The 26,967-nt window shown below is 40.1% G+C and overlaps 1 protein-coding gene across 2 annotated transcripts in view; it reads left to right on the top strand.

The window, feature by feature from the left end:
* Positions 1-24,954, top strand: part of tle2a (TLE family member 2, transcriptional corepressor a) — a 37,290-nt gene extending 12,336 nt beyond the window's left edge. The window contains exons 2-20 of one of the 2 annotated variants that reach the window (XM_087785454.1): positions 2,715-2,875; positions 10,288-10,351; positions 12,659-12,703; positions 14,825-14,887; positions 15,053-15,094; positions 15,883-16,093; positions 16,547-16,563; positions 17,611-17,706; positions 18,097-18,141; positions 18,207-18,368; positions 18,761-18,887; positions 20,326-20,519; positions 21,246-21,325; positions 21,510-21,759; positions 22,162-22,409; positions 22,524-22,671; positions 22,740-22,890; positions 23,085-23,161; positions 24,065-24,954. In XM_087785454.1, the coding sequence (XP_087641580.1) occupies positions 2,715-2,875; positions 10,288-10,351; positions 12,659-12,703; positions 14,825-14,887; positions 15,053-15,094; positions 15,883-16,093; positions 16,547-16,563; positions 17,611-17,706; positions 18,097-18,141; positions 18,207-18,368; positions 18,761-18,887; positions 20,326-20,519; positions 21,246-21,325; positions 21,510-21,759; positions 22,162-22,409; positions 22,524-22,671; positions 22,740-22,890; positions 23,085-23,161; positions 24,065-24,172 (2,289 nt within the window). In that variant the 3' untranslated portion in view covers positions 24,173-24,954. Of the gene's footprint in view, positions 1-2,714; positions 2,876-10,287; positions 10,352-12,658; positions 12,704-14,824; positions 14,888-15,052; positions 15,128-15,882; positions 16,094-16,546; positions 16,564-17,610; positions 17,707-18,096; positions 18,142-18,206; positions 18,369-18,760; positions 18,888-20,325; positions 20,520-21,245; positions 21,326-21,509; positions 21,760-22,161; positions 22,410-22,523; positions 22,672-22,739; positions 22,891-23,084; positions 23,162-24,064 lie in introns of both variants that reach the window. The other variant, XM_087785453.1, reaches the window with a different exon arrangement.
* Positions 24,955-26,967: the final 2,013 nt, after the last annotated feature.

Genomic DNA, 26,967 nt, shown 5'->3' with positions numbered 1-26,967 from the left:
GGACTTTGAGGCCAAACGACAGGAAGTGAAGAGTTCTGTCACTTTACTGTGACTTTACAAACTTTAACTGATTCTATGATTTACATTGTCTATGTTCCCACAAGAACCATTGAGTATGTGTAATGTTTTTTTTTTTAACTTTTCACTCTAGTTGATCTCTTTCTATTCTCATCCATGAACATTTTCCTTTCTGTGAACCTCAAAACTCAATATATACTCTTTTCCTCTTTTGTTTATTTGTGCCGTACTCTGTCCCTCTCCTTCCAAGCATGTATACACATTGAAAGGACGAGTGAATGAAGCACTGAGAGCAAAGAGATGGTTCCCTCTTCCTCCTTCCATCCCCAGAAACGGTCTTCAATTCTCCCCTCCAATAAAATATTGATTGTCTTTGTGTGCGTTCAATTATGGCCGTTGCATGTAGGAGTGACAAATTTGAGTGTGCCCCTAAACGAGTGTATATTTCATGAGAAAGAAAGAGTAGGTTTGGGTTTTAGGCAGCAGTTTTAGCCTGTTGGGGGGGAGACCAGAGATACATTTCTTTCCCACTGCTCTTTGTTTTTTTTCCTCATATCTTCCCTTTCTACATCCTTCCTGAGAAATAACTCCCACAGTTTCTGACAGTCTCACATTCTGTTGAACCCCATCTTCCTTTTTACTTTCCATTTATTCTATCCTTCACCTTATGTTGCTGAAAGGTCTTTCCGGTTTTGTTTACCCCACTTACTTGAATTAACCAGTCTGCTTTTATTGGCACTCCTTGAGACCAGCCTAGGGATGAGTTTTATTTTATTGTGTTGTCATGTACACATGTACTGTAGCCTTGGTTTGTGAGGAAAACCTGGGAAAGTTTCATTTCTGCAATTTTCATGTCGTTGGACATGATCTTCCTGTTTCTCATTCATGAAGAGTGAGCAGAACAAATTTGTGTGTAAAATGTAAATGGTAAGTCAACTAAGTAAAGTTAAGTTATTTGTATAGCGCCCTTCTAGACCAGTGTCACATATCGCTTTAGCAAACAAAAACAATATACAGCTTAAATGCATGCTTTAAAAGGCCAAGACACATGAGACAAACACTGGAGTCCCAGAAAAGTAGGGAAAAGCCTGCACGAATAAAAGTGTCTTAAGATGTTTCTTGAAGGAGTCAGTAGATCCATCAAACTCAGAGAGAGTGGAAGATCGTTCCAAAGCTTAGGAGCAACAGAATGGAAGGATTTCTCTCTTCTGGTCCTGAACTGTGTGCGTGGAACCATCAGTAGATTCTGATCCACAGACCTCAGAGCCCGAGCTGGGGTGTAAGGCTGGATCAGATCACTGATGTAAGGATGAGCCTGAACATGAATAGCTCTGACCGTAAAAAACAGAATTTTAAAGTTGATCCTGAAAGAAACTGGCAGCCAGTTGAAGGAAAAAGTTTCCGGTCCGTTTTCTGCAGTGTTAAACTAGAGATGTGTCTTTGTCAAATATAACACCCAGGTTTCTCAGGCTCAGTTTGACAGACTGACTTAAATCACCCAAGTACTGACTCAACCCTGGAACCTTATCATCAGGAGCAATAACCAGCGTTTCAGTTTTGTCCAAATTTAGCTGCAAAGTTGTTTCACTCGGCCACTGTTTGATTTCTAGCAAACGATTGACTATGAATTATGAACTATTGAATATGACTAAATTGCAGAAATGTTCTGTATTCATCAATATTTTACTAGCCCTGATCTTGTTTTTGATAATCAAAATCTACTCCTGCTTTTGAACATGTGTTGAGTTTGTGTAAATTCAAGAATGCAATGTACAATGCATATTTTAATTTATATATAGCTTTGGTCAATGTGTACATGTGAATATTAATGACTTTGAAATCGCATATTGTTAAATTAGTTGACAATTAGCTGTTTTAAAATATTTTTACGTAATTATGTTCCTGATTGTTTACTATCTACACATATCTAAACTTTATATACCTTACTCTACTCCTTATACAGTGATCATTGTATATTGCTAATTACTTATAACCATGATTTACTCTTACTTTCATTCACAAAATACACACTTGTTTACGATCAGATATGAGGGTTCGGTGTGGTACATGAATTCAGAGAGCTTTATGTGCAACTCTGCGCTGGGATTTACCACTTGTTTTTCTAATGAACCTCAGATGAATGCAGCCTAATAAGGAAATATTTGATCAGATTTTGCTGTGTACTCAAGTTTTTAAAAACTTGTTCATTTGTCACCCGCTAGGCTGTTATTCTGACAAGGAGCCAAATAGACAGTCAGACAGCTCACGCCTCCCTCTTCTTCCAACCCTAAGATCCCCTTTGTCTGCCTGTCCTGTAGCATTACACGAATGGCTATAGTCTCCTAATTGCTGTGGACCCTGCCGAGAAGGGACACTAAGCACAAGGCTCAAGAGGCGTCCACTGCAAGAATGGGGTCTGTTTCGTACCCCCTCCCCCTTTTTCAGTCTCATTTCATGACTCAGAATTGTAAGTAAACAATGTCTGCCCATTTAGCTCAAAATCTCTTGTTTTTCCTTTACATCTAGCTGCTCTGATGAGTACCGTTTACCCCCTACTGTGACAACAACACAGAACTCACTCCGCTTTGACAATATCAGAGTTCTATAATGTATTTTTCTTTTCATCGATCAAATATCTTGTCTGATTGATTAACTGGACAAATTAAAGGTTAAAATCTAAGTATCTTTCTTTTCAGGCACCTCTACAGCCACCTCCGGGTTCCTCTGCTTCTGTTGTGGCAGCAGCGGCTGCAGCGGCTGCAGCTTCAGGGACACAACAGTCCCTTAAACTAACCTACCCGGAGACTCTGGACCGCATCAAGGAGGAGTTTCAGTTCCTGCAGACACAATATCACAGGTGGGTATGTAGACATCCTGTGTGTATGAATGCGTTATTGCTGGCAACCTATGGAATGTGTTTTAGATGTTTTCATGAAGGTTTTCAAGAATCCTTGGCTTGATGCTCACCTTCAACTAAACTTTATGTGTGGCAGTTGTCAGGAACACTTCGAAAACTGTACCTTTGATTTGATTCACGTGCCTCTATTGCTCTCTTACGTTCCACCGTTCATCTACTTTAAGTTGCTCTCAAAAATAAACTTAGTTATATATATATAATTTTCAGATTAATTGTAAATCAAGCAGAAACATTTGGAGCTAAAATATCAAAATCGATTTCCTTTTTATTTTACTAAAGGTGAAAATGATGTTGAGAATGAGAATCACCGACATTTTGCCAGTGTTGTATAATAGTAATATCTACAATCCTACTTAACACTTCCCTTTTCATCAGCTTAGCCTGTGTCATTATTGATGACTCAACCGCTACACCCGATCTTTCACAACTAACTTTGTTATGATAAGACACTTTAAATAAAATTGAATTGAAATTGAATTGAACAACTAACTTTATCGCTGCTTAGTTTTGTCTCTCAGTTTCTATTTATATTTTAGTTAGATTTTACAGGTTTAAGAACATATTTTGTGACGGACAGTTCAAGGCTTTTCAATATTTTTTCTGCAACAATCAAAAGATTCCTCTTTGCTCACTCTTTAATGATGACCTTAACCCTGACTGAAACTAATCAAACACGAGTCTCTCCTGGATCTGCTGCTGTGTTGCTGTCAAAACCATCCTCCTTGGCAGACGTTGAATGTTGTGTGTTACAAAAGACCCAGAGCGTGTTCCCCTTGCCAAGTTCTAGCCCTCAAATCAGGCTTCCTTAAGAAAGAATAATTGAAGGAACAAGCTTGTGACTTTTTGGGTGTTTTCCTTGGCTTTTTCCGGTTCCAAAATATCCAAATATCTAAGATCTAAGATATCTTAGATATTTTGAAGTTATTTTCCACCTTTGAGCTGTCTAATATGGCTCGTACATTTAATTGCATGCTTTGTATGGAGTTAGATTTGTTTTTTTATTGTTCAATAAAAAAAAACAACTTCAATCAAAGAAAACCTTTTGAAAATGTTTTTTTTAATTATAGTAACTTTTTTATTATCGATTTTTTTATTATTGTTTTTTTATTGAATCTTTTTTTTTTTTTTTGGTTGGAGTAATTGTTTTTGATTGAACAATAAAGAAACAAATCTTACTCCATTCAAAGCATGCAATTAAATGTACGAGCCATATTAGACAGCTCAAAGGTGGAAAATAACTTCAAAATATCTAAGATATCTTAGATCTTAGATATTTTAATCAATTTACGTTGGTCATGCATTTGTTGTAGTACATAATGCCTTGACAAACGTGTGTTTTAATTCATTCCCCCCTGTGTGTGGTGCCTTTATTTCCAATTTCTATAAGTTTTAAACAATTTCCCGAAGGAGACCTCTTGAGGGATCAATAAAGTTCTACCTAACCTAACCTAAGTGAACTAGTCAACACTACTGTATCATCAGAGGTTTATTCAAAGTTTTCGAGTCACTGTAACTTTGTTTCACTTCAAAAGAAATTTGGCTGATGGTGGGGTGTGTGTGTGTGTCTTAGCTGCCTGACAAAGAAATGAACGGTCTATATGTTTATTTGGCAAGTTCATTTTAACAGTGAGCGACAGCATATCACATTAAATTTTTTTTTTTTTTTAAATTTAATTGAGTAAAATAAGTATTTGATCCCCTACCAAGTCATAGTACTTGGTGGAGAAATCCTTGTTGGCAAGATCAGAGGTCAGATGTTTTTTGTAGTTGATTATCAGGCTTGCAAACATCTCAGGTGGAATTTTGGACCACTTCTCTTTGCAGATCCTCTCCAAGTCCTTAAGTTTCCAAGGCTGTCGCCTTGCTCCTCGGAGCTTCAGCTCCCTCCACAGGTGTTCTGTAGGATTATGGTCCAGACACCGGCTCGGCCACTCCATGACCTTAATGTGCTTCTTTTTGAGCCACTGCTTGATTTCCTTGGCTGTATGTTTTGGGTTATTGTCATTCTTAAAGACCCATCCACGACCCATTTGAAGTGTCCTGGCTTGATAAAGGAGGTTGTCACCCTGGATTTTATGGTACAAGGCCCCATCCATCTTTTACTCCATGCGATTAATATGGCCTGTCGCCTAGGCGAGAAACACCCCCAAAGCACGATGCTTCCAGCTCCATTCTTGACTGTGTGGATGGTGTTCTTGGGCACACACAGTCCTGTTCCTCTAAACACGGCGAGTTGAATTGATGCCAAAGAGCTTGAATTTGGGTCGCATCTGACCGCATCACCTTCTGAATGTTGCCAATGAACATTTGAATCCACCCTTAGTTGACATGAGAGTAGAAAATATGTGAAATTTGAATATTGGGTGAACTATCATTTTAAGCATTGATAATTATTATAATTATTAATTATCATATACTTTTCCCTTTCTTATGTAACGCAATATGTAACTCTGAAGGGTTATTTTTATATACATTTATATACATCATAATTGTATCATCATAATCATTATTATATTATTATTATTACCATCATTTCAACAATGCAGAATACAAAATAAAAGGACATTAAAAAACAAAATGATTTCAAACTTAACCTAATTTATAATAATGTACACGTTTGTAACTGACTGATTTGCTAAAAAATATAAAAGGTTAAATGAAGGAGAGGTTTGTTCGTTTTTTCAAGTAATTTGAAAAACGCTAAGAAACATTTAAACAAAATGGGTTGCCAACCCCTGTTCTAGGCTGATCCATCACCTTTCTGGAGATTGGTGGTTCTTTCATTTTGGAATAAGCTTACTCTCGCTCTCTCGCTCTCTCGCTCTCTTGCTCTCTTATAGTCTCCTTCTCACCCAGCTTTTTGTCAATGGTCCTGTACAGGTTGGCATCTGATTGATTAATTCTGTAGACAGGTGTCTTTTATACAGGTAACAACTTGTTATTAGGAATACTTTCTTAAAGTCAAAGCACTAATGTGTGGGAGTCATTGTGGATTGTTGCTAAATGGAGAATTCTGTGGGAGCCAGAATTCTTTATGGTTGGTAGAGGATCAAATACTTATTTCACTCAATGAAATGCAAATGATTTTTTTTTTTGTCATTGTGATTTTCTGGATTTTCTTCCTGATATTGTTAAAATGACACTGCCTTAAACGTATAGATAATACTTTACATGTTTTCAATAATGCCAAAATAAGAGTTACTTTAAGTTTTCTTTAAAAAAGAAAGTGTAAGGAAATCAGTTCTGTCTAAGTTGGCTTGATGGTTGACTTATTGCCACATATTTGTTGACTGGAACCATAAAAGTCCTCTTGACGCCTTTGTATTTCTTTTAAATCAGCAGGCTGATATTGGTCACTAGACTTAGCATAGACATTATTGACCAATTAGCAAGGGCTGAGAAAGAAGTAAGATTACAGGTTGATTCAGACCCCCCCCCCTCCCATCACTATCATCACACACAAATATGTTTCCTGGAAATGGAGGGGCTTAGTTGTGTATTTTGGCTGCAGAGAAGGTGGCTGGTTTCTGATAGATGTTGGATTAGATGGCAGGAAAGAGACGCAGGGAAGGGATTAAAGCTGATGAGCTAGAACTGTGTGTGTGTGGCAAGAGAAGTCGGTGCGTGTGTGTGTGTGGCAAGAGAAGTCGGTGCATGTGTGTGTGTGTGGCAACTGATTTTGGCTTCGCGGTTTGATGATGTAATTAGTTTGTTGGAATGAGGAATATTACAAGGAAAGTAAAATAAGTTGAGGGTTCATTTAAGTGCAGTTATAGGGTCAAGTTCACTTTGTTTTTTATGTTGAAATCCAAAATATTTGATTGAGGTTTCATGTTTTTTCATATTTAAGGGCATTTTTCTCTTTCATTGTTTTTTTTTTATGTTTAGTTTTGTGTTATTGCAAATGTGTTTAATGGTCTGATATGTGCAAAAATATGATTTAAATGAATGACTTATGCCATTTATGAAAAAAAAAACATACAGATTTTGTCATGACCTGGAACACGGGTGCTTTAAATTTAACGATCGGTTAATTACATTAATAATAATAAAAATTAAGTTAAAATTAAAAACACCCTGCTGTTAATTATTCCTAGTACCTTTTGTACATTTCAATTCAACTTTTTAAAATTCTTTCTTTAGGGTTTAGAACCTTGAAGCAATAGCAATGTTTTTAATCGTCTTACCATTATATGTACCAGATATACATTTATAATATTAATTATTTATATACTGAATGTAAAAATGAATTCCCGGTAGTAAGATTCCCATTTCAGAAAAAAGCATGAAAAAGTCTAAAAAAAAACTATTTTGTGGCCACCGGCACTTCACTTTTTTTCTTCATAACCAGAAGGGACGTGTGATCAATATTTAATTTAATGTAAAGTGAGGCAGAGGATCTAAATGGTTTGACACACTCTTTAGATGGTGTCAATCTTTGCTGGTGTTCTCCATGTGTTGGCCAATGAAGTCTGTGTTGTGGTAGTAGTTGGAACAGCTATAGGCCACCTCACCTTTGTGTAGTGGGGCTCTGATGATCAGGAGCCTTAGAAGAGTTAATCACATGCATATTGCATGTTGTATATGATGATGTTTAGAGATGTGAGTGGCTATTTGATGATAACATATTTTATTGAATACTAATCTTGACTTGAGGCTATGTTACTCCTTGATCTAAATGGTTCTTACTTATTTATGGCTTTCTCTGATTGTTCATCAACCAAAGCGCTTTACACAAGTCACACACTGATGGGAGTAGGCTGTGACGCGTCACGGCAGCCTGGGCACACAACAACACAATTGTATTTAAAGCCGTCTGATAATATTGTGGTGAAAAAAGGCCAGAACTTGAGCATCAATCTTGGTTAAAACACTACACTCTCCAGCTTGCAGCCGGTCAGGGAAATGGCAGGAAAATGACTAGTGAATGACGGTAGCATACGCTGGTATTTGTCAATAACTTCTTGCTATTGTTTCTTCCTTATTATAATTCAGTCAGGTATAATTCCGGCTCTATATTTTTGATAACATATAAAACATTTTAAAAATAATTTTGAAGGGAATGAAGAAAGAGGGTTCACTGTTTGGCCTTTTATCATGATTAAAACAAACGGACTTTATAAAACTTGTTTAAAAAATAAAATAAGAAATTGGACGAGGAAATCCGAATCACTGATGTGTTAAAGTTGATGTTTTACAGCTAACTGCTAACTGCTATCACAGTCAAAATAATGAAAATGTGAATTTGTTTCATAGAAGATTCAGTGACTTGTTTCAAACGCAGACCAAGCAGCCAACACGTCTCTTGTTTCTTCTTCAGGTTGTTTCTATGCAAGTTTTTTTTTTTTTCAGATGTATGGGCCAAGTCCTGTCTATGTGCTTACATATGCAGGTTTAAGATGTAGTTTCATACGTGTACGCATATACCTGGCTGAGCATTTTGCTTCACACACAAAAGATGTGTGCTCCAGCATTGATGGACATTCTGAAATTTGGCAAGTTGCAGTATTTTATAGTGTGGGGCGGATTGTCTTATCCCCTGTCAACGCTGGTAAAGGATTGGAGGACACACTCGCAAATGTGCATGCACAGCCGCGCACAAATACACACTGGTATCTTAAGCTTTCTTGCTCATCCCTCCTCCTTGAGCCTGCTCCTTGAATCTTGTTTTCTCTTTATCTTCCAAACCTGCTCTCTTCTCCCTCCCTCTCTCTCTGTAAAGGGTTCTGAGCAAAAGACTAATTATTACTGGCAATCATTTCAACATAAATACCCACTTCCTTCTCACCAGTCCCCCCTTCCCTCATTTCCTTTCCTCATCCAACTCTATGCTTCTACAGTCTCACACACACAGAGGCACACACATTGTGTTTTTGCTTTTTAAATACGACCTTGGGGTTTTACTTTTGAGCTAAAAGGTGTGTCCACATCTGTATACATGTGTGCCTGTGGCATCCATTAAAACCCATTCAACACTTTTGTGAACATCCCCTCAGTTCCTATATCCTGAGGCAATTCATGCGACTCTCACTGAGGGAACTGATGTTGTTAAGGCCTATGCAGAGATGGATCATTTTTCTCTTGTCCTGGATTGGCGATGTGTTTTCCTCCAAGTACCAAGAACACATGCAAGTAAATGCCACTCTGGTAAATGCATCTGTAAGTTCAATAAGATCGACCTTACAGTTTTGCTGCCTACCTATCATTAGGCCTGGACCCACTGATTTTGGTTTAATGTTAAAAGGGTAAAATGGCAAAGGGAATTTGCATTGGCTGAGTGATTACAATGATGAACACACACCAAGCTGTCCAGGTCATGGGACACACATGCACACACTTTGGTCAGCTGAGTGACGTCTGCCAAAAGCAATTCCACAGTAATGGAATCTATTGGCTGGTGTGTGTTTGTGTGACTGTATGTGTGTGGATGCGATAATCCTTAGCCACCTCTAGCTACTCTCCCTCCTTTGGTCCCTCTCTTTCTCTACTTTCATCTTTACCAGCTGGCAATGATAAATGAGTCTTGTGTGTGCGCATGCACACGCGGCTAGTGTGGACGGTGACTGGATTGAGGCTGTTATTACCTGTTGCGGCTGAGGCTAACGTTACGGTATTAATCATATACTAATTTTCCCTTCACCGTACAACAGTCTCCCCCTCCTTACACCCAGAATCAATCACTGCCTGCAGGAAACAAGTAACTTGACTGCCCTTGAAAAGACGAGATGTTGTAGAAGGTATTGCAGTGCATTTGAGTGGGTGTCGGGTACGCATGTATGTGTTTGGACCTGTTACTTGGACTTTTTAAAGATGAAAGTATGTGCTTATATGTATCTGTTTGCAAATAATTATTCAATTTCAGGGCACACAAGGGACTGCACACTCAGGCAGTCACAGAGGATGGAATGAAATACAGGACATAGGGGATAGCAGCTGGCTGCTTGTCATCTTGGTGATGGTGTGTCTGCATATATGTGTGCATTTCTTCAAAACATTTTGTGTCTTTGTTGGTATCAAGCACACCTGGTCAAGTACTAAAAGAATCCAATTTATATCTATATATTTTTAAAGACTAGGCTTTAGGGGAAGCAACAGAATTGTGTCTTAAAGTGTGTTCCTAAAGTCCTGCCTGGATTTCTGAATCTTTGTGTGACTTAGCCTATTATCACCTCCAAGTAAAGATTGACAGTCACAGTGCTGCAGTCGCCCTTCTGGTGGGAGAGGGGCTGATGTAAGGACAGTTGGAGTAAGAAATGGAGGCTTTAACTCGTTAATATTCCTTTGTACTGATTTTAAAGTCAATCAAGTTTCTTAAATGGCCTTACACATTTTTTGCATTTCTTTTCTTGCAGTTTGAAACTAGAATGTGAGAAACTTGCCACAGAGAAGACGGAGATCCAGAGACACTATGTTATGGTGAGAAACCCACACATGCAACACTGCACCAGAAATAAAGGCCAGCTGAAGCATCCAGTGCAGAAAAAGCAAGAAACACACACATTCACTCATTCTTAAGCACACACAATAATCCAAATATATGCATAATACTTTTATTACTTATATTAACAGACATGCTTGTTCTTATATACATGTTTGCATATTGAAATACAGCAAAGAGTAACTAACATCTGGCAGATTTATGGAGAGTAAGGATAAATCTCACACGTGCATGCAGAATCAGACGTGCACAAATCATACCCATCATTGCACACACACACACACGCACAGACGAGGGCAAACGTGGCAGCAGAAGAGAATAGATAAACACACCCAGCACCAGATAGAGAGACTTGCACAAAAATGCACACTGCTTAAACACACACACACACACACACACACACACACACACACACACACACATCTTTGTGAAACAGGTTGTCTGCCAAGTCCACGGAATCCCTTTCGTCTGCTCACAGCTGCCAAATGACACCCACAAAAACCACACACACTGCCACACACAAAGTATATTCGGGTAAACATCACTTACATGGGTTTGCAATCATATACTTCGGCTTGCTTGTGGATGATTTGTCCAGAATCTTGCTTGCAAGTGTCCACGCCTGTCCTAGTATCTAAAAAGTAATTTTCAGTGCTCTTACCTGTTTTTGTCAGCCCTGAGATGTTATAAATATTTGTTGAAAAATATTTAATTTTACACTTTTTCTCTTGAAAACTTAAAACTACACTCACTGACAAGATCAAAATTGATCAAGTCAAACTAAGTTGAAGGTCATTTACTTGTTTCTCATTGATTTATATTTCAATATTTAATATAGGACTGAAATTGTATCCAGACAGATATTATCATCATTGATTTAATTTAGTAAACCATTATATTTGCAAAAATTCCTGATCAGTGTTTAACATTGAAGTTCAATCTATATTGTGAGTTTATCTTTGAATCCTGCAACCTTCATTACCTGCAACAAGAGAACCCCAGCTGACTCTGTGTGAGCTGCCCGAACCTGCGGCCCGAACGGAGTGTGGTAATCTTGGCACAGAGTAGGACTTGGAGGGGGTTCTGAAGTTGTAGAGGGAGCGAAGGAGTGGGGGGAGCTGGCACTGAGCCCCAGCAAAGTCTTTTTTTTTTCTTGCTGATGATTTGGAGGAGTTTATGTGTTGCTAAGCAACAGGCGAACTTGGCACAGTAACTGATGAGCAGAGCTGCCAGCTGCCAGGAAAGGCATCTTTTATGGACACTACACACACACACATGGACACACATGGACACACACACACACACACACACACACACACACACACACACACACACACACACACACACACACACACACACACACACACACACACACACACAGGCACACACAGGCACACAAGTACAGAATACACGCATATATATGCACTCGGCTGTACTGGTAGTCTTTTGGAGAGTTCCATTTCTACAACCCCCTCTCCATCTCACCTGTACTATTGAGTTATTTTGATGACAGACGGCAGATAAAAGTTGATATTAACATATCCCTCTTGACAGAGCTTAAATGTACTGTAAAATTAAAATTTAATTTCAAATGTGTCAAATATCTGAGCATAGCACTTTGACCATAACTTTTTTGTTTTTTCAAACGTTTTCCAATCGTACAGTTCTCATCACCTGAATTTTTCGTGCCCATATTAAGTTTTATACAAAAGATCTTAAACAGTATGCCTCTTTTATCAAGTATTAAATGCAAAATGTCTAATCTTAAACTATAAATGCCTTTTGTCTGGACCATTGCCATTTCTTTGATTCTGCTTTAAAGCTAAATTCTCTATTACCTTTTTTTAACTCTTTTTTTTTTTAGTTGTTATCTTTCACAAAAAGTATAGAAAGTTCTGCAAACCAGCCAAAAGGGACCATATGAATCAGGACCTCTGTTTCAGAATGAGTCTTCACACTACATTACACACAGAAGTGAAGGTTGAAACGAAATGTCAACAACACTTGCCTACACTGTTATGCATATCTGACCACAGTCTAGTAAAGTATGTGCATAGTTTTGTTTTGAATAGAACAATGAATTGAAACATTGAAACACAGATGCAAACCCAATTGCATGTGTTGTTAGTCCGTGATCAATACGTTTTTGACAATAGGAAAAAACCTCTTGGTAGAACTCGTATTGATGCGTCGCCGTGAATTGTTGTTTGTAAATGTTTATGTTCACTGTTCACACCTTTCATTTATGGTTAACATTATCTGATGAACAAATCCTTCTCTTTCAGTATTACGAGATGTCCTACGGTCTGAACATCGAAATGCACAAACAGGTAGCGGCTTTGCATTATTCTGTTTCTTTCTACCCTGTGGGTTCTTTCTCTCTGTTCCACTAGAACGTCTATCTGCCTGTGATGCTGCTGCAGAGGCGTTAATAGGATCCACAAACAGAATTCATTTTTGAAACAAAGATGCACAGATGAGAATCTGCTGCCCTTCTCTCACAGCAGCATCTTCTTCTCTTCACCATAAATCCAGTCCTCTGCTCTGTTTATTCATCCCTCCCACTTCTGCCCTGCTTTTTTCTCCCCTCCATCCTTCTTTCTTCCAATTGCTGTCTGACTTTTCTTCATAATGCTGTCCTTAATCACCATTTCTTCTTCACCCCTGTCTCTTTCGTTCCATTTATTTCTCATCCCTACTATCTTCTCCACCTCTGCCCCCTCCCTCGCTCCACCTCTGGGTCCTCTCAGACATACCGTCCATGCTGAATTTCACTTTAAATCAGGTCACTGCCTCCCTGTCGTCTACACTCTCCCTCTTTGTCTCAATCTTTTGACATATTTCAACCAGCATCTTAATTTTCCACCCCCACCTCCTCTGTTTCTTCTTGACTTCTTTCCCTCTCACATCCTCTGTTCATTATCATTTCCGCTAACCAATTTGCCCTTTCCGTTATTTTCTCCTGTTCATTTCTGCTCATCTTACTTTATCCTCTTTTTGTCAATTGCCAACATATTCTCTCCCTCACTCTTTCTCTCACCCTCCATTCCCATCTCTCAGAAGATGTCATTTAGTAGTTGGAGTTCTCTAACAAGAAATCATTGTGTCTCCCCTGGGGGTTGGGGTGGGGGGTGAAAAATTGAGGAGATGGGGGGAGGGGGAGCACGGCTCAGCTAAAATGGGATGAAGGAGTGAGAAAGCATGAGGGGAGATGGAGAACAACAAAAAGAAGGGGGTGGAAGGTTCAACCCAGCATCAATAAATCACGGAAGTCTGTGTATTTATGTGTGTGTGTATGTGTGTGCGTCTCAATTAACGTGTATAATTTTGTCCACTGAGTCTAGTCAACAAGATAAACAGCCTGTGGTCATAATGATGTTGTCATCATTATCTCCAGATGCATATCATCTCTAGCTGAAACAAACGTTGCCGTGTGTGTTTGTTGTATGGCAAAGCTTCACTACAACTTGTCATGGGTTTGCTCATACCTAAAAAGCAAAGACAAGTGGGAGGGTAATATCGAAATACTATATACTGCTGCAATTACGCTGATCTGACCCTGGAGGAGCCAGAAACTCTTTCATTGGGCTGCTTTAATAGCTGTCTAATTTAACTCTTTAATCCCCCCCCACAAGCATAAAAAGTTATTTTGATCTGCTTCTTTTTAATGGTCTACATTTGTTTGTCTATCCTATGTCTTGATCTTATGTGTGATTAGCTGTTGGGATGCTTCCGGTTTGATTTGTATCTTTTGAGAGGATCAATTCAAAGTCATTTTTCCTTTGGCCATGTTCGGTGGTTCTGCCCAGGGCGTCTGAGTAGGACATATCCAAAAAAACCTCAGACTACGTACACAAGACACATAAATCTCTTTCAGTTTTTATTAAAATTATATACATTATTGCCATTTTAGTGACTTTTCCCAATTGCTTAAACGTGCAAAAAAAAAAGTGTGTGTGAGTTTGTCATCAGGTGTGGTTGAACTGAGAAAAGACATGCACTAAATGACTTGCCCTCAGCAGAAACGCACACACAATCTTCTGCCACATCACAGTGCAGAGATGGTGCATCTTGTGTTTGCTTAGTGACACTCACACACGCACTAGTACACAAACGCAGTGTGTGGGCTGGCCGTAGCCGCAGCAGATGCTGTCCATGAATATTTTAGCCAAACTCCCTGGCAGAGTTTCCATTTGCATGGACCAGATGTAAGCGGCTGAAATATTTACCACACTGGCGTGTGTGTGTGTGTGTGTGTGTGTGTGTGTGTGTGTGTGTGTGTGTGTGTGTGTGTGTGTGTGTGTGTGTGTGTGTGTGTGTGTGTGTGTGTGTGTGTGTGTGTGTGTGTGTGTGTGTGTGTGTGTGTGTGTGTGTGTGTGTGTGTGTGTGTGTGTGTGTGTGTGTCCATGCTTGTGTGTATCCAAGTGACAGTCTTCTTTCTTTCTCTACAGACAGAAATTGCCAAACGATTGAACGTGATCTGTGCTCAACTCATCCCATTCCTGTCACAGGAGGTGTGTCACTGCTCTAGATCATCTCCGTTCTAGAAAAAAAACTCGGATACATGTAGCTAACAAATGTTAAAAGCAGATTTGCCTCTTAGACCAAAAACACTGTAATCAACATTTGGACAGTTTAATACTGGAGCCTCGCTCATGGACGTTTTCTTCCCTCCACAGCATCAACAACAGGTGGTCCAGGCAATGGAACGCGCCAAACAGGTGACCATGGGGGAGTTAAATGCTTCAATAGGGGTACGTGGGCTCCCCCTCTCTGCCTCATAGCGTGTGTACCTTATACTCCCAATATTAAGTTTCCTTCATCTTTCTTTATTTCTGATACAATACAGTTTCATTTGAACTGGTAATAGTGACTCCTTGTTTGAGGTACAACATGGAATTATTTTAACAAAAGTTCTGTGTTAACTATTGAAGTCAGTGTGTCAGCGATTCATTTATGCAGTTAACCTGACTGTTGAAATTATATATATATTTTAGTTATAAAGATCCCTTTAATTAAAGCTGTAAGAATGAAAAAGAAGATTAGTTTAATCTTATTATTATTTCAAAGGTGTATGAAAATCAGCACATTGGAGTTCTTGAAACTATACCCATGCTAAAAGCTTCACAAATAGTTTTGTTGAGTAAAAAATTAAGAAATCGTTCTAATTCCGAATAAAAAAATAAAATACTGATGACTAAATGTAATTAAGATAATTTCTTTCTAAAACAAAAATTGTAGATGGGAAGCTTTAAACTTACAATTGGTATTAAACGGGTGAATAAATGATACACAGACCCTTTTATAAATTATTTTCCCATTTTTCTGCAGAGACCCACTGCCCCTCCCACCCTCCCACCCCCCATCCCCCTTAGTTTCTCCTCTTATGCATATATCTGTGCTGTCCATCTTCTACATTTTATTCTGTAAAGCTGCCTCACTACAACTATTATGTCACTGGGATCTTCTATTCCTGTTTTCTTTCTTTTGCCCTTGTTGTACTAAACAGCAACTCCAGGCACAACATCTCTCTCAGCATGCACAGAGTTTGCCTGTGGGTCCACACCCATCAGGACTAGCCCATCCTGGTCTGGCACTTGGTGGAGGGTCTGGTCTTTTGGCCCTCACTGGAGCCCTGGGTGCTCAGTTGGCTGCTAAGGATGAAAGGGCACACCTAGAGGCCGCGGCCGCAGCTGCAGCAGCTGCGGAGCATCACAGAGGTAAAAGAATAATTTACAATTTCTGCAGATTATACAGAACTGTAAGGTGACAGCTCTGCCATTATGCTGGTATAACATGTAAAGATTGTTTTTCTATTTTTTAAATGTAACACATTTTATAGTTATAGAGATGGCTTCAAATCTTAAATGGTAATATTCCCTTTAATTGTGCTAATCTTAATGTTCATCCCTCTAGCTGGTGTGATGATGCATGGCTGATGATAATGATGTGCACATTGATCACATGTCAGACACCAGAGTTGAAGAACCTGTAGATCAGAGAAAGTGTGTATGTGTGATGAGACTGGGCTTGCTCTACTATAGTTTTTTATTTCACTGACTCTAAGCATATTTTGCAAATTTACCAGCTGAAGTAGTATTTGTACTGAACAATATTTGTGCTTCTGTCCTCCTTCTGTCCTCCATGGAACTGTTGTTTCTACCTGGGAATAGATCGCGACGCAGGACCTGTAAGTAACTAAACTGTTGTCATTTCAGATATACACCTGTTGACTACATTTCAGGAGCTTTATAATCATGTGTGATCTCATCCTACTTTTTTATATTAACCCTAATATTATTACAAAACTTTATTCTGAGGGTGAAACGTATGAAGGGACAACACAGTTGTTGAGAATGATTTCTCATGAATTCTGTTATTGAAAGTAAACATTCAAAAGAGGAAGGCATTCTAATAATAAAAGGGGGAAAAATGTTTGTTTAAGTAAATCTAAAATGCAGGACTTATTTAAAGATGTCAAGGTAAGGGCTGCCTATATCCAACTGGAACCTCTTGGCTTGATGCACAAGCTCCTTTCCTGGTTTGGGATGAAATTCTGCCCCAACTAAAGCTGTTCAAGTATCTTAGGGTCTTGTTCACGAGTGAGAGCGTGAGATTGACAGGCAGTTTGAGGCAGCATCAGCAGTTATGTGGACACAAAATAAAGTTAACCCTAAAGGCAAAGCTCTCCATCCCTACCCTCACTTCATAATGAAAGACAAGATAACGGGTACAAGGAGTCTAGATAGCTTACTGGTATACCGGCGTGTCCCACCACTAACGGAGAACGGAGGAGACACATGCTGGAGAGATTCTAAGCTGGCCTGGGAACACCTCAAGGTCCTCGGTTTGAGCTGGGAAGATAAAAATCTAGGCTTGTTCGCTAAAACTGGTTTCAGCAACCTGTCCTAGGATAAAACACAGAAGTCATGTAATTTCTGATGACTTCATAAACAATTAAATTTGAACACATACAACCCTGATTTATTCATATATGCATTAACAAGATATAGTTCAACTGCGTAAGAGTAACAAAACGGCTGCTACAGTGACCAGAACATTAGCAGAACCACTTTCTTCTATGCAAATAATATATCTGAAATGATTACTGTGTTTTCTGTCACCTCATTATCATCCTCCTCCTTCCCCTTTTGCCCTCCCTTCCATTTCTTCATCCCCTCAACTCCCCCCTTATGTCATTTTACTCCCGTCTCCCTCTTGCATTAAATCTCTTCAGAGCTCTCTGTCCAACGGTGATAAGGGTCGACCAGCAGACTACCTCAGCAACGGCAAAAAGAGGAAAGCTGATGAGAAAGAGTTCATGACTGATTATGTGAGGACCCACATTTTTTACTCATCCTATTTGTTTCAGTCAAGCTGGTTTTCTAATGTCAAGCCAAATTGAAACACATTAAAGTCCTGCTTTGAGTATATACTGTAGAATTATAGTTTAAGTTGGGGTCTTTTTCTTTTTAATTTCTCCCCCAAACTTCCTTAGAAAATTAGAAAAAATATTGCAAAGATGTGATATCAATATATGCCTTGTCCTGTCAAAGAAAATTAAAGTAAGAATTAAGAAAACTATACACAATCTATAAATTAGAATGAGTGGATACTAAAGTCAATCTGGCTCAAAAAAAAACCTGACTGCTAGAAAGCTGAAATGGAAAAAGTCCAACGGCTTACAGCATCATTTGATTTCTAATATCTGTTTCCCCTTCAGAACAGCGATGCAGATAAGAGTGACGATAACTTGGTGGTGGACGAGGTTTGTGCTGACACTCTCTCTTTCATCAACATTTATATTAATTATATTTTACTGTTTTTGTTCAGGACCCATCTTCCCCCCGCAGCGTGCAGTCTTACTCATCCAGGGAGAACGGACTTGACAAGATCCCACCGTCTCGTAAGGAAGGCCCCCCACAGGCCAGTCCCACCTCCCTGGCCTCTTCTAGCAGCACAGCATCACCATCCCGTGGAAAGGAGCCGCCACAGGTAAGGCAAACACCACATAATATATAATGTCGACCACATACATATATCATTAAAGTAAAATAATTGCTAACACATCATGTTCTGTTCCTCTCACGATTTTCCTCTAAAGACGCATTTCATTTTTGTATTTTCCCAACTTACTTTGGCATTAATCTAATGGTTGCTTTTGTACAAAAGTAAAAGTGATTTATTACTGCATCACTTTGATAAATGGCAGATTATGGAGACTTTGCAATCAGTAAATGAGAGCCAATTAAATGTTTAGTAAAAAAGCTGAAACTCTACTCGTAAAAATGTTTTTCTTCTTGGCTAGTCTAATCTTAAACCACCATTTTAGGCTCCTCTTGACTCCTCTCCTCTTCTTTCTGTTTCTACCTGGTACATGTATGCAGAGAGAGAAATCCATCACTCCAGGGATGAAGCCTGGCACCCCCATGTCACAAGAGTCAAACACCCCAGGACCTAGTGGACCACCCCAGTTTCGACCTATTCCGGGAAAACCAGGAGTTGACCCTCTCGGTAAAATGAAAGTTTATCATTAGAAATGCAGTAGCAGGTGTGTCTAAAATACACCTCTGAAAACAGTTATTTACTTGACTTGATCGTTGTAGAATATTTCATATATTCCTTCATGAGTTCTATGTGCACATAATTATCATCAGTCATGCATCATCACACCAGCTAGAAAGATGAACATTAAGAGCGCAATTAAAAGTGAATATTAGCATTTAAGATATGAAGCCGTCACTATATTATATATTTTATAGTTACCCTGCACGACGATGATGGTCCAAAATTGCATAATCATAGTTCGTATCGGCTTCAGTGAGATCAATGATTTGAGAAAATCAAATTTACTAATCAAAACACACAAAGACTAATCTTCCTCCATTTATATTGAATGGAACAACAATAATAATTTGGATTCCCCTGGGTAAAATCATTCAGAGATTTCCTGATGTTTCTTACCACATCTTTGCTGATGACATCCAGCTCTACTGCTCTTTTGATCCAACTGAGCCCCAGAGACTGAACAGCTTAGTCAATTGTTTGATTTATAGCAAATAATTGACTGAGTGAAAACACTTTTCAGCTAAATGTGGACAAAACTGAAACTCAGGTTATTTCTCCTGATGATAAGGTTCCAAGGTTGAGTCAGTACTTGGGTGACTTAGGTCAGTCTGTCAAACTGAGCCTGAGAAACCTGGGTGTTGGATTCGACAAAGACATGTTTCTAGTTCAACACTGCAGAAAACTGACCGGAAACTCTTTCCTTCAACTGAGAAAAATCTCTAAACTCAGGAAAATGTTGTCACAACGAAAAGACACAACAAACATTGTTTTTAGTTTTCATGTCTTAACAAGAAGAAGCTGTCTCGCCTGCAGTTGATACAGAACTCTGCAGCAAGAATTCTGACCCGCTCTAGTAGAAGAACTCAAATTTCTCCGATCCTTAAATCTCTTCACTGGCTTCCAGTTTCTTTCAGGATCAACTTTAAAATTTGGGTTCTTACTCTCAGAGCTATTCATGGTCAGGCTCCTCCTTACATCACTGATCTGATCCACCTTTACACCCCAGCTCGGGCTCTGAGGTCTGTGGATCAGAATCTACTGATGGTTCCACGCACACGGTTCAGGACCAGAGGAGAGAAATCCTTCCAGGCTTTTCCTTGATTTTCTGAGACTCCTGTCTTGTTCTCGGTGTTGTCTTGATCTTTAAAGTATTTAAGTCAATTTTTTTAAGCTGTTCTTGAAGTCAAATGTTCTGTTTGACATACCGGAGTATTTACTCAGCGTCACTGAAGGAGTTGGATATGATCAACAGGTGTCAGTAGTGATCCTGAGACACGGGTATCCTGCAGCTACACTCTCCATAATGAGTCACTCTGAACAATGGACCTGTTATGTCATCCTTATCATGTGTTTACTAATCCACATGTCTTGTCTCCTCCTCCAGCTCTGGGTCTGAGAAACCCCTTGGCAATTCAGGGTACATACCCGCCAGGTGCTTTTGGGCTGCCCCCTCCTGGAGTGAACGGGGACCTTCCTGGGGCGGCGGGCTACGGAGCCGGTCTGCACTTAGTCTCCCCACAGATGAATGGAGCTGCAGCGGCGGCGGCCGCGGCTGCTGGCTACGGACGCTCCCCTGTGGTTAGTCTGAGTCTCCACAGATAATTTGTCTTCTTTGTTCTCGCCACGTGTGACACATCAGCACAAAATGCTGTCGGCAGAGAAAAGGGGAGAGAGAGAGAGCCATCATTTTCCTCCTTCATTAGAGTGATGGTGTAATAAATGCTGCTCAGTTGGTTGTTCTGTCCTCCAGAGGTGTTGGTGAGGCACTGTTACATCTACTGTCCTCTACTTCTTCACAGCAGATGATTCGGATACATTCAACAAATTCACATCACAATGCCAGAAATTGAACAAATCGAGTAACGCTAACTAACGAGTAAATCATTCAGGAAATGACATAAATCATCTCATCGACTCTTGCACAAAATGTGGCTTTTAAAGACATTTTTAGGAGCCTTAGGGGAAAATATTTCAGCTTTGCAGAAAGAAATGCATATTAATGTTTCTATTGTGACCAAGGCTGTTCTAGCACTGTTCTTAGCCATCAGGTTGGTATAGACAACTACAAGACAGACATGAATCATACGTTTTTCATCGCTTTATATGAATTATAAAAAGACCATTTTTAATGATTGTGTTTCTGATGACTGTGTCAAGTGCTAATACTATGTGGGACCTTTAATAATAAAAAAATAAAATAAACTTTATTGTCGAAACTGAGTAAAAGATTACCATTAATGTTGACATTGAAAAACGCACTGTAACCTACAACCCTAGCATGTTCTTTATCTCCCGGTCCTCCAGGTGGGCTATGAATCTCCACACCCACATATGAGGGTCCCTGGGCTGCCTGCCAGCTTGCAGTCGGCTGCTTCTGGGAAGCCGTAAGTTTTGTTTTCTGGACTCTCCTCTTGGCTTGAAATAAAATTTGACTAGGAAAGCACTGAGACAGTGCACAAGGAGCTCTAGTCCCCTTAGTTTAGTTGTTTTTCTAACAAAAAGATGTATGATGTTATGTATGTTACTTCTTGTTAACTTGGATAGATACATTTTGCTGCTTCTCTCCAGAGCCTACTCCTTCCACGTGAGTGCGGATGGTCAGATGCAGCCAGTACCGTTCCCACCTGACGCCCTGCTCGGTCCAGGCATTCCTCGCCACGCCCGGCAGATCCACACCCTGAACCACGGAGAGGTGGTGTGTGCTGTCACCATCAGCACCTCCACTCGTCACGTCTACACGGGCGGCAAAGGCTGCGTCAAAGTGTGGGACATCAGCCAGCCTGGGACCAAGAGCCCGATGGCTCAGCTCGACTGTCTGGTGAGACACTGAAGTTGTTCCTGTTGTTCTCAAGAGCATTACACTGATGGCTCGTTTTTTACCCTCATGTCTACTAAGGTGTGGGAACATTTTCAGAGTTATCCGTGTCTTTTTGAGTGACAGGCTGAAATGCATCTCAATGTTCTGTGTCCCCCTCATCCAAATACATCCATATCGCTTGTCTCCGATATCCATCTTGTACTTTACCCCATCTAGAGGAACACAGAATAGTGAGCATAGTTTGAGACTGTCATATGGACATTAATTTCCTGTAACTCAAAAAATAAACGGATTGCTCTAAAAACATCTCCTCAGTTGACATGAGTGAACTATACATTGAAGTAGAAAAGATGTGACTCCATGCAGATGTACTGATAGTGCTCCCTGGATGCTCTGTCACAGAATCGAGATAACTACATCCGTTCCTGCAAACTTCTCTCAGACGGGAGAACGCTGATTGTCGGTGGCGAGGCCAGCACATTGTCTATCTGGGATCTAGCCACGCCCACTCCTCGCATAAAGGCAGAGCTGACCTCCTCTGCACCAGCCTGCTACGCTCTGGCCATCTCCCCTGACAACAAGGTCTGCTTCTCCTGCTGCAGCGACGGAAACATCGTGGTCTGGGACCTTCACAACCAGACGCTGGTCCGGTGAGAGTGAAACTTACTCTCACAAATGTTTGACGTTTCTTTATGTGGCCTTTCCTGGGAAGTCAGTTGTGTGTCTCCCTCCTCACACTCTTGAACCTGACATGTGCTCTGCAGGCAGTTCCAGGGTCACACGGACGGAGCCAGCTGCATCGACATCTCCAACGACGGGACCAAACTGTGGACGGGAGGACTTGACAACACCGTTCGATGCTGGGACCTTCGAGAGGGACGCCAGCTCCAGCAGCACGACTTCACCTCACAGGTACAAAAATCGATGAAATAATCAAAGCAGATACACAAAAACTCACAACGTCTCCCCCCCCGATTCAGATCTTCTCTCTGGGTTACTGCCCTACAGGCGAGTGGTTAGCTGTGGGCATGGAGAGCAGCAACGTGGAAGTTCTGCATGTCTCTAAACCTGACAAGTACCAGCTGCACCTCCACGAGAGCTGCGTTCTCTCGCTCAAGTTTGCTTACTGCGGTGCGTTCACTTGCATGCTCTTCTACAAATTGATGGTCTGCTTACATCAGATCACCTGAGGATGTTTCATCACAGAGAAGAACATTCGTGCAGTTAATTATGCCAAAAGTGTTTCCCCTCCCTTCGCCCTCCTCCTGCTTCAAGTCCTCGCAGTCTTCCTCAAAGGGATGATGACTTTGTGTTCGTTCTTGTAGGAAAATGGTTTGTGAGCACTGGCAAAGACAACCTCCTTAACGCCTGGAGGACTCCGTATGGATCCAGCATATTCCAGGTACATCACTGACAACAGGAAACGAGAAAACGTGTGGAACAGAAGATGTCTAAATGAGTCCAACAACACTTCAATCTTTACGCATGTTGTTCTATTGAACCTCAAAAAAGATTTGCAGAACGTAAATCAATGCAAATATAGTTTAACAGTTTGAAGACTTCTACAAATATCAACTCATCACTGTTGATGAATATTTTCCAACTCAAAAGGAATAAATAATAATAAATTAAATAAATTAAAAAAGATTAGTAAATAAAAAACGGCCAAATCGACGGAAGGGCGATTTTGTCTATTTTGTAGAAAAATAATGTAAGGGGCTTCATTTTCATCCCTTTTAATTGTTCCCATTTAACTGTGTGACGACAGTTGTTTAAGACAAAATATATTTTTTCGTCTCTTTGTACGTCCGCAGTTAGTAGATTCTTTAGATGGTGTTGCCGTCAAAGAGGTATTATAATGCATGGCAGTAAAGGATCTTAAATATAAGGACTATATAAGGAACGAGAGGGATTGATATTTAATAGAGAAACAAGGCAAGGTGTTTGCGTAATTATTTAGACACTTTTTTCTTCCAATTGCTGCAAAATACAGAAGTAATTGTAATTAATTAGTGAGAGTGTGTGGTTTTCTTGTTATGGCTAGAAAGTGATGGAAAGAATGAGGTGTTGAGTCTTGATTAATAAATGTAATCCAGATAAATAAGAAGTGATTTAAGCGTATTTACGAAGTCCAAGACATGTTGCATGCATCTGCAAAGGAACTTGTATCAAAAATATTTATCCTGACAGGCGACTAGGTTTAAATCACTCAATTAATTTTATTATCCCTGTTCCTTGTCCCACTTTATAAATGTTTATTTTCAATATGCTTTGAGTCTCTGACCTGTCTTTCCTGTGTCGTCAGTCTAAAGAGTCGTCATCGGTGCTCAGCTGCGACATCTCTCCGGATGACCAGTTCATCGTCACCGGCTCGGGTGACAAGAAGGCCACAGTCTACGAAGTCATCTACTGAGCCATGGTTGGCCCGTAAGGAGAACGGTTTACCACATGGGGGCGGAGTCACAGCTCATCCCTTGATCAGTGGCTCCACAGTGCATCGGTGGAGTGGTGACATTAAAGTCATACTTTACTTTCTTTGTAAAAGATGGGGAGGGACCTGGCGCACAAAGTCACATCTCTGGAAAAACAATGTTTTTATGCCCTGAAGGCACTGAAAGTTGAACTACGCCGCTGTTGTGGGATTTGTCCAAAGACTTTTTTTGCTGTCATTTATTTTCTAAAAAGACAAAATAAAACCTCTGTAGTAAAAAATAAATTAGTAAAACATATTTTTTTAGCATTTGAATTCTTTGCGAGCAGCTTGGACTACAAGTGATTGAACGAGTGGGAGATGAAATTCAACAGAGGCAGCATTTCCGGGTGGGCTCCATTCCCCACAGAAAAATGCCCATTTTCAATCTGGCTAGCTCCAGTCCAGCCTGGACAACACGCAGATGTCTGCTCCTCTGGCCAGCAGATGTGTAGCAGATGGCTAAACTTGTGTTCTGTGAGATTTTTAATTTCCCTCTTGGTTTATTTTCAACAGCAACATGATTGTATTATCACGACCCACAATCCCTGTGTTTATTTTTCTCAAAGATGCAAGAACTTGAACTGGACTAAAAAACCTCCCAGGTGTGGAGATTTCATCAATTTTGGACTTTATGCTTTTCTATGTTTTGTTGTCAGGCTACATCTATTTTCACTGCATTGTTCCCGTTTGTGGATGTGTAAATAAAGTTCTCTGAAGTTAAATGCTGCTTGCTGGGTTTGCTAAGAAACTGGGAGGACAATGGGACAATTTTGTTTTAAAGTGATGGGGGGGATATTTACCGGGAGTATTTCAAAGTACTTTCGGTTCATAGCGCTGTCTTTTAACGCCCACCACAAACGAGTTTAAAATATATACTTGGCAATTTTTTTCCGAAATAAATTCTGCACACCAAGGCTTCAATAGAAGAAGGGCATTCCAGATGAGCAGTATGGAGGAATATGGATGTTTTTAAATGTGGAGGGAGTTCGTCCCTGGGTGCCAGTCACTTCATTAAAATGGATTTTCACTTTTGCCTATAACTCTAAAAATGAATAAATTACTCCAGACCCTAAGTCCATATGAGGGCAAATGGAAAATGAGAAGTTAACATTTTGGTTGAACTAATGTAAAGTTTTGAACTAATTAAAAGTTGTTAAATCTTTTTCAACCCAATTTATTGACACCAATGTTTCTGTGCATCCATCACGTCACATTTGAGTGTTCTTCATCATGTGTGCTTCCGCCCCCTACAGGCTGTCGCTATGGGTTACCTCTCGAGGCTCTGCCTCACTGCTAAGAAAGAAGGATGCACTCACCACCTGCCACGATAAAAGGCCTCCTTTCCCATTAACTAGTAAGTATTCCACTCTTAGGGATTGGCGAAAGTTCTGTGCAATGCCTGCCTCGGACTTCCAGCAGCCGGTGGAGCACGGAGGGAGATGTTTATGTCAACAAGCAGCCAGAGGTTGTACGTGGGCCCGCCAACCAGAAGACGGCCTGTACACTAGGTGGAAGAAGGGTTTTTTGACTATGTCAACCTGGAGCAGGGGCCCCTCATCCAATATCAGAATCCATTACAATTGAAAAATATGTCACTGAACGAAGACGGAACTCAACCTAAGACAGAAGAGTAAGGACTGTGAGTTCGGAGCCTTTAAAAATGTTACGCTACAAAATTGTGTTGGGCATGAAAAATGAAAGCCTTAAAGAGACTCTTGAGAGAACCTTATCTCACATTGGAGAGGCCAATAGACACAGCAGAGACGGCAAAAGCACAGATTCAAGTAATGGATGCAACTGAAAAGCCTCAACGTGCACTGGAAAGTAGCAGACATGAATATAAACCGCAGCAGATAAAAGTTAAAAAACAACCTGCTCAACAACAGTACAGTTCACTAGCAAATACATGTGTGGACGAACACACCAGCCACGACAATGTCCTGCATACGGCGCCACCTGCAGAAAATATGGAAACCAAACCACTATGCGAAAATGTGTGGAAGTCATGAATACCAGCTGGAAAAGAAAATGCATCCATCAAATACTGAAATCGGTTATTTTGGAACGATGGATGTCCACAATTTAATGTGGATTTTAAGTTGGACACAGGTGCAGAAGCCAACGTCCTGCCATACCAAGTGTTCAAATCCATGAGTAAGAAAATCAGGGATGAACAAAACTGAACTGAACTTCAACTCAAGCCTACAACTACAGTCCTGGTGGCATCTGGCTTCAAGAAACCGCTTGGAACAGCACCATCTAGGCTGCAGACAAGACTGTGGATGACCAAACATTACAGATGCTACAAGATCCCCACAGAGATGGCTGGCCAGAGCTGGAAAACAGGTGGACATGATGATGACTGTCACAATACTGGCCCGTCACTCACACTATAGCATTGAGAAAAGGAATAGTCTTTTTGGTGACCCAATAGTTATACCTGAAATGCTGAGGAAGAACATGCTACGGAAGCTCCATGTTGCTCATCAAGGAATGCAGGAGGACAGTAGATGACTTTTACAACATGAAGCCAGACCACATCAGACTAGGTTCAGATGTACAATCAGACCACCAGAAAGATTCAGAGACATATGTTAAAATGAAGAAGTCAGAGGATTTGTTTGTTTATGGTTCCAGTTATTTGTGATGACCAATCATTTTGAAAAAGTGTATTTTTTCATAGTTCAGGCATGCTTCAAGCAGAGAAAGAATTTTGTTTCGGGATATGTTTACAT

This window comes from Callionymus lyra, chromosome 2 (assembly GCF_982586985.1).
Source record: "Callionymus lyra chromosome 2, fCalLyr1.hap1.1, whole genome shotgun sequence".
NCBI lineage: Eukaryota > Metazoa > Chordata > Actinopteri > Syngnathiformes > Callionymidae > Callionymus > Callionymus lyra.
The sequence above is the reverse complement of the archived record's forward strand: the minus strand, read 5'-3'. Positions and strand labels throughout refer to the sequence as shown.